The 8,465-nt window shown below is 44.2% G+C and overlaps 1 protein-coding gene across 1 annotated transcript; it reads left to right on the plus strand.

Annotated features, from left to right (window-relative positions):
- The first annotated feature begins 1,267 nt into the window (after positions 1–1,267).
- ANKRD63 (ankyrin repeat domain 63) lies at positions 1,268–2,334 on the plus strand. The gene has a single exon (XM_053475392.1). The coding sequence runs from the start codon at positions 1,291–1,293 to the stop codon at positions 2,311–2,313; it is 1,023 nt and encodes a 340-aa protein (XP_053331367.1). The 5' UTR covers positions 1,268–1,290; the 3' UTR covers positions 2,314–2,334.
- The last annotated feature ends 6,131 nt before the right edge of the window (positions 2,335–8,465 follow it).

An 8,465-nucleotide genomic window follows, 5' to 3' on the forward strand; every position in this document is an offset into this window, starting at 1 on the left:
GATGGGAGTTATACTGTACTACTGTCAATGTCTTGTTCTGTGTATAGTGGTGGGAGTTATACTGTCCTACCATCAGTGCCTGGCTCAGTATGTAATGATGGGAGTTATGCTCTAAAGGGTCAGTATCAGTCAGTGAAATTAAAAATCAAAAATCACATAACAAAGAAGAAGAGGACCATACTCTTGCAAGCTTACAATCTGGTTGATGGTGGTACAGCATAACTCCGATCGTTATATACCACCGTCAATGTCTGCATCGGTGTATCGGTGACCACATTGGCCATGCTTTCCAGGACATGTATACGTTTTTTATATTGATGACCAGCATGGGTAAAGTACTGTCCTGCAGTATGTGAGATGTAAAGACTCATGGAAGGGAACCAATTAGTCAGTTTTACATCAGCCATACTGCAGGGCAACACTTTTGTCTGGTCAGTAATATGGAAAAATTATGTGTCCTGGGAAACATGGCTGATGTAGTCACCCTAGTCTCAGTATATAAAGATAGCAGTTAAGCTGTACCACCGTCCATGCCTGGCTCAGTGTATAGCGATAGTAGTTATTCTGTTTAACTGTTATGTCTGGCTCACTATATAATGATAGCTGTTATCATATACCACCGTCAAAGTCTGGGTCATTATATAATGATGGCAGTTAAGCTGTACCACTGTCAATGTCTGGCTCAGTGTACAGTGATAGTAGTTATAAAGTTTTCAAGTGGGTGAGTGTGGGGGTGCCACATACAGGATCTGCCCCAGGTGCCAATTACTCTAGGGATGCTCCTGCCCATGAGGTGACAAACACAGGGGTATCTGTTTGGACTTCATCTTTTTAATGTTTTACGCATTTTATTTTTTGTAAAATATGGATTCTGTGGGATACTATACGGCAGTGGGGCCCCTGGTTGTGCTCTTCCCTAGGGCCACTGGGGTCTCACATGAAGTAAGACTGGCTCTGGCCCCTCTCCCATACAGGGTTGTCCCAGCCTGCCCAGCCCGGTTACTGTTTCAGGGTTGCTTTGTGGTTGTGAAGTAACCACATCGCTCTGCCCGGTCACGGTAAAGGGTGTCTCTCACTGTCTGGCCCTCCCAGGACAGATGAAGCATCACCGGTACCCGTTACCATGGTGACCATGAACTATAAAGAGCATTGGCTCCCGACTCACCCGTACCGGAGAAGTTGAAAGGAGTCGGGGGTCCGAGAAAGCGACAGCTCAGCCGGTTTAACGCGCAGACTGAGTCAGACTGCCCGGTTCTTAATAGCCGGGTGCTAGAAAGTAAAAGCCCCGACATGCTCCGTCCAAGAGACCTCCGCCGCAGCTCGGGTACCCGGACCTTCCTGGACGCGATGCACGGAGGGAAGGTGCACCTGGCCAGATTCGTGTTGGACGCCCTGGACCGAAGGATCGTGAACTCTCCGGCCGGGGAGCACGGGCGCACCCCGCTAATGTTTGCCGTGTGCCTGCGGGAAGGCGAGCTCCGGACACGCTTCGTGCGGCTCCTCCTGGATAAAGGAGCCGAGGTGAACGGGCAGGACGAGGCGGGTCGCACGGCGCTTAGCCTGGCCTGCGAACTGGGGTACCTGGACGCGGTGAAGCTTCTAGTCCAACACAGCGCTGACCCGGAGATCCCGGACAGAGCCGGGAACCGAGCCCTTATGTACGCCGCGTCCTGCGGTCACAGCGCCGAAGTCCACTTCTTGCTCCGCTCGTATAAGCGATTTGGTCTTCGTTTGGACGCCACCAACAGAGCCGGGCTGTCCGCGTTAGATGCCGCCCGGGTGTACGGGCACAGAGAGTGCGAAAGGGCGCTCAGTGTCCGCTGCTCGCAGAGTCCGGAGCCCCGGCGAGGCGATGCGGAGTCGCTGAGAAGCACTGACGGGGTGATCCGAAGCCCCAAACCCTTGTCCAGGCAGATGCTGCAGCGCTTTGCTCGGCCTTTCTCTAACCGGAGGGAGGAGGCGGATATCAGGCTGCAGCCTCGGGGGATGCTGAGCCGCTCCAGCAGCTGCTCCCCGGCGAGCACCGAGCCCTCTGCCGGCTGCCACCGCAAGTCCCTCCCGGAGAAGGAGGCGCTCTCTGTCCCCGACTGCCTCATCCAGCGGGCGCACAGCTGGGAGGGGCCGGTGCGAGGGGGCGCCTCACACTGCAGCCGCCTGCTGCGCCGGTTCACTTCACCTGACTTCTGTCAGGGGTTATCCGGGGGTCTCCTACCGAGCTACCCCGGGGACATGCTGAGGAAGGAGAGAAGAGACAGCAACTGCAGCAGCAGCCAGCTCATCGTGCCCAGCAGCAGGCAGCCTCTTACCCTGTGAATCCCAGGGAGGCAGGAGGACTCCTGATGGACACCCAGCCGAGGTGGCCACCATGGCACTGCTTCCTTTATGGCAGGGGCCAAGATGGGATACATCATTGACTTGTATATACCGGTATGTCTATGTATCTCTATAGGTATATTTTTCAGCCCCTATTCCGGTGCCCAGCGGTGGGGACACTGCCGGGGCACACAATGAGCAGGAACCTAGACGTCCAGGCTTTCGGACACCAATACCTAACAGGGGTTGTGCACCAACCTAGCCATGCCGCCAATCTGCCCTTGGACAGAGTTCGGAGACTAGTAGGTAGTCCAAGCCTTGAGGATCCTGCCCTTGGAGCAGGAGGCGCTTCCATGGCACCGAATGGGCAACAACTATGCGTTGACTGGCATCAAGTGGACTTGAGTTTTTTGTATATTTCTTATTATTGTAAATGTGATGGGTCCACATCCATGAGACACTCAAAGGACATAGCTGTTTTCTACTGAGTGGACCATTTTAGTAATTGCCCCTACCAAACATTTTCTGCTGAAGAAACTCTAAATCTCGTACTTTATCTCTACCTACAATGGTGCTTATGGACACGCAAATAACTGATTGACAGTCTATGACTGTGTCGTGGACCGGTAAGAAGTAATCATTCTCTTAGCGTTAGTGCTACTGTGCTACTTGATAAAGTGCTGACAAGGTGTAGCGGACTCTTAATGTTTATGAAAAATAACTAGTACCTTGAGTTATCGAAACATGTCTTAAGAAGGATAAAGGTCCGCATGTGGTATGATGGTAGCCAGAGAGAGATTTTGTTACAATTTTTTACATTTGTAATTTGTTATGAGAACATAGTGGCAGAAAAACATTAAATGTAACAGTCACAACTGGTATTTGTTGTCACACACACACCTGTTACTGCTTTCTGGAGCATAACTCACACACGTCTACATTACAGTATGGCTAAGGCGGTGGGAATGTTCATCCCTTGGTATCCTCGCCAACAGACAATGGAGATGCCCAGCAATAGTTTTTAAATCAATGGCATACACTTTGATGACCCGAAAGCAAGAGTGGACCTAGACAGTTTGTTGTGCAGCGCTGTAGTGTATGATGGTGCTGTATAAAACAATAAAAAATCATTTATATAGTTACCCAATTGGCCATGAATTAGTGGTGCCGTAAATGAATCTTCGACACCTATGATTTGAAAAGAAGCGGGTCATCAAATACGAATAGCACAATGACTGGATGCCATCAAGTGGTAGGACAGCCATTCCAACCATAAATGAAACATAAAGGGGGTTTATTCACCAAAGGCAGGTAGCAGGTGATGGCTTTAGAATGAAGAACTCCAGGAGATGTGTCATTAAACTGTAGTAGCTGATCAGGGAGCCACCAACCGTCAGGGGCAGAGTCCTAAATGCAAAAGAGCAGAAAAGTCAGATTGCAGTACTCTGAGCTCTAGAATGAACCTTGTATTCTGAAGAGATACCCCTGAAATGTTAATGCCTTGCAAACCCATTCAACAAGAGGTTGGACTGTGTTTTAGTTCTCGGTAAATTAATCTAAAGCTTTTATTTTTCCATGTTGTATTTTCTTTACACTTTTTTGTAATAAACGCATCTCTAAACAAGTATAAACTTCCATGTTATAACAACACACTGCATGCTCACAAGTAAAGTGTAGCTTTTAAAACCCTTTTTTAAGACTAAAACACAAGTTCTATGATTTAATATAACGATAATAGTAATAATACTAAAATGTTAACATACAGTATAGTTTATGATTTGTTACCATTATTACACAGTTATAAAGTACTGATGGTTAAGGTCCGAATTTTGATCTGACTTGAGAGGACACGAGTGAGTTCCGCGCATGCATAAGGCACAGCAATGTACATCAGTGGGCTACTATGAAATCTATGTATGCACAATGCAGGGCCAATGAAGCCGCACTAGTAGAGTAGGGTACTTATATAGCTAGCGGCATTAATACCAGAAAGTGGAGAGGTGGCTCTGCCTCTTTACAGATCTCTGGTCAGATCTCAAATAGAGTACGGTGTATAGCGGAGGTGGCTGGTATGTGATAGAAGCATTTAAATACATAAGTAGGAGTGAGAATTAGATTTCAGAGTAAGAGAAATGTCAGGAAAGGAGGTCAGAGGCTTCAGTTTAATGTGATGATGTCTTACGTTACCATCAGAAGTGGTAGAGGTTATTATAGCGAGAGAATGAAAATGTGCAAGGGAATGAGGATATGTTATCATGATTATAAGACAAGACCAAAGAAGGTTTGAGAATTTTTACTGCAGGGAAAACGGGCAGACTAGAGGAGCTCAATGGTCCATATCTGCAGGGAAATTCTGTTTCTAACTCTTCTTTTGTAGAAGAGACACAATTGACCCTTTATAATTATACCAGGGAACTTTCTGGGTTCCCGGCTACCTGGAGTATTGACCCAGAGAAGCGGGGTCTGCCATTGGGTATGAATTGCTTTTGATCATCATGCACTAAAACTGTCAAGTCTAAAATAAAACTACATTTCAACTCAGCTCTGAAAACCAACGTTGTGTTTTATTTTAAAGGGGATAAAAAAAGAAGAAAAAAACAATAATTGGCCCAACTCTGAAAACCACAATGTTTATGGTCTTCTTTATTTAACGTTCAGTTTATAAGAGGTCTAGATCTATATGCGTATTTTCCTTCATTTCCCATGAATTTTTAGAATGCTTTTAATGCTCCTGTCACCCAAGGGAGAAAGGATTTAATTTACTGAATAAACTGCTACAGATTGCTTTGGTATGTGATAAAAATGTTTATTTAATATTAAAGGGACAGCATCACCAAGAGGAACAACCATTTGTTTCCCACTGACTTTCCCACTGAAGTCAGATGTAGCTTTTTCTTAGCACGTGTGCCGAGAATCTTGCTGGATCCCCAGCAGATTTCCTGCCAACCAACACGAACACACAATGTAACACGCTTACGCTAATACAAGCACATACAATCACTCACCTTGAACTTTGAGTCTGTCTTCCGTGCAGCTCACACATGGAAACAGAGAAAATGTATAAAGAGGATTCCAATGAATCCTTCTGGTTAATTACATGTAAAAAATAACCTTAATGTTATACCCTGCCATAATATAGATTAAATGGCATATGCTGTCTGGAATGTACCTTTAACAAACATGCCACGGCACATAAAGGCATTTATTTCCTATATAAATGTAGTAATACACAATATTGGTAGTCATTTTGGTGGGCAGGGTGTTTGCTACACAGGGGAGAGCTGACACTTTCTGGCCTGAAGGAGCCAGTCTTCATAGCTGCCACCCTATAACTGATGGTTAATAATGTAATTTCATGCCAAGTTACCCCCCTGTTTTAAGAATTTGGCCTGGCAGGGGGGTATGGTGGGGTGAATTTACCCTCTTGCCCCTGGGGCCAGCTTTCCCCTGGTCATACAGCACTTTTTGGTTGAGATGGCTCACTTGCAATATAATGAAAGGGGAGTTTATGGCAGCTCAGCTCTGGCTCACACTACTTCACTCTTGACAAGCTAAGCAGAGCCAGGAATTGAACTCCAACCCGCACAGACGTGCCCAGCTGTTAATGTAGATAATGGCTTGCCACCAGCCCATGCACGGGTACTGGTTGTCCCCTGATCGCAGCCCAGGTTAATAATGCAATATTCCAGGGCCAGTCTTACCACCTGTGGTAATGCATTTTCCTGGGGAAAGAGGTCCAAAATGGTGGCAGCCCCTGGACCAAAGTGTAGATCATTCTATTGGGATCCCTACCTCTTCTTTACAACATTTTGTGCATATAAATATATCACAGGGTACACTTGATCACTCATTTTATTTGAGTTGGCAAGACCACTGATTTACACCCTACAGTGTATAGACCCTTCTTTACGCTTTTTTCCCTCCCAGACCTGACCTATGGCTGATGGTTAATGGATGAATACTAAGCTAATGTCTTGATGGACGTTCTTCACTTTCTTGCAAGCACTAGAACTGCCACAGTACTGTCGGGCACCTGAAGACTTGTTTTCTAGTGAGAGAGGATAACTTCAGTGGTTCTTCTTTTCAGATAAGGATCAAAAATATCTGGCTGTCCCTCAGGCCTTTTGGCCCAGGAGGGAATAAAGGATCCACGCTTATCCCTTTGGGCAGTATGGCTCTAGAACATGAAGATCAGGGACCCGGTGATACTCTGTAACCTTACACGTAACGATTGCTTTTCCCTTTTTCAATAACACTTTACTGGTGCCTTCCTTCATCTACCACACGAATACAAAATTAATAAGGGGAGACTAAAAAAGTTAAAATTATATATGCTGGAAAAATGGTGTCTCAGAGGGGATATGATAACATTATATAAATATGTATACGCAGGGCCAATATAACGAACTCTTCAGTGACCTGTTGATTAACAGAAATGTACAAAGAACAAGAGGTCACCTTCCGAGACTGGAAGAGCAGAGATTTCATAGACGACAAAGGAAGGGATTCTTTACAGTGAGGGCGAGAAAGGTGTGGAATTCACTGCCAAGGGAGGTGGTGTCATCAAATACATTAGATGCCTTCAAAAGGGGTCTGGATATTTTCTTAGAAAGGCATGACATACAGGGCTATAAATAGAATAACATTAATATTCTCGATCCAAGGAGAAATCCAATTGCCTCTTGGAGTCAAGAATTCGAATTAGCTTCATTAGGGTTTTTTGCCTTCTTTTGGATCAAGAGTAGGAAGGTTAGGTAGAAGGATTGAACTTGATGGTCTTTTTTCAACCTTAAGAACTATGTAGCTATACTGCGGCAGTGCAAAAAAATCCTAATACAACCTCATGTACTTCCTTGACACATCATTTTTAGTGGCAGCTGCAGCTGAAAACTTTCAAACATCGGTGGAATGTAGATAAATATCCTAATCACTCCCTGGTTTCCTGTGTACGAACGTTAATGTAGATTTATAAAAAAGCCATTCCTGGGTAATGTCTGCCTGATAGCAGAAATCTGGCAAAAGAACTGGAGACGCTGATTCTAAACAAACGAATAGAGCCATGAAATGGAACCGGCTGGGATAGACCATCAAAAGTTTTTATTAAAACAATTCTGTTCAAAGTGCTTGGAGTTTGTACACAAACAGTTTATGTTTGACAGCAGAGCAGGTTACATTGAACAGTAAAATAAAGAATTTGTCAGCTGTGCTATGATATTCTACATTCTGCCAGTCGGCCAGATAACATTATAAAGGAGACGAGCGGGGCGAGTCCATGTGAACACAGATGGCTACAAATTTGGGTAGCTATTTGGTATTCTTGGAGTCATCAATAAGCATCAAACTGAACTAATCAAATTACTAACTCAAACTCATTTAAATTCAGCCACATTCGGCAAAACAAACGAGGAGGGAAACATGATTTGTGGCGTACTTTAGCTTTAGAGAATTGCACCACTATATTGTGTACAGTTTCTAAAATTCACAACATTATTTAAACACACACCTCATTGATTTTGCATTATTTGGTATACTCTATTCACTGTGTACCGTTGTCAGCAAACGTAACTGGAAAGAAAATTACTAGAGCACAATCCACTAATTCTTTAATCTATTCTTTGACGTTCATATTATCATTTAAGCAGTTAACCGATTTCGACTGGGGACCCTGAGATGAAATAATGGCACACAAAAACTCTGTTAAACATAATAAAACAAATTAATATATATATATTTTAATCATGCCACTTTTTTTCTAATATCTTTTAGATGTCAGGATGTTTGTCTTCAAACATTGTAAAAAACAGATGGATAGACACTCTTTTAAATAAAACACTTAACTTTAACAATTATTTTAACCAACACCCAACATGACTGGAGTGTAACCAGAGTCCTACTGTGCAGCTTACCTTTATCCTGCTAACTTTAAGCCTTAAAAACAAAGTTAGTTTAAACCTGTAAAGCACTGGTTTGTTAAAGCACCCAAACAGCAGCCAAGGGTTAAAGATTGTCAATTGGTTTTCTGGTGTCACCAGCTCCCTCTGCTGGCCATGTACAGAAATGCAACAGCACAATAATAATAACTAGGTATTTGCTCCTGCTTGTGTCAAAAGACTTTAAGGAAAAGAAAATCACCCATCTACTGCCAGAACTAC

This window comes from Spea bombifrons, chromosome 9, assembly GCF_027358695.1.
Source record: "Spea bombifrons isolate aSpeBom1 chromosome 9, aSpeBom1.2.pri, whole genome shotgun sequence".
NCBI lineage: Eukaryota > Metazoa > Chordata > Amphibia > Anura > Pelobatidae > Spea > Spea bombifrons.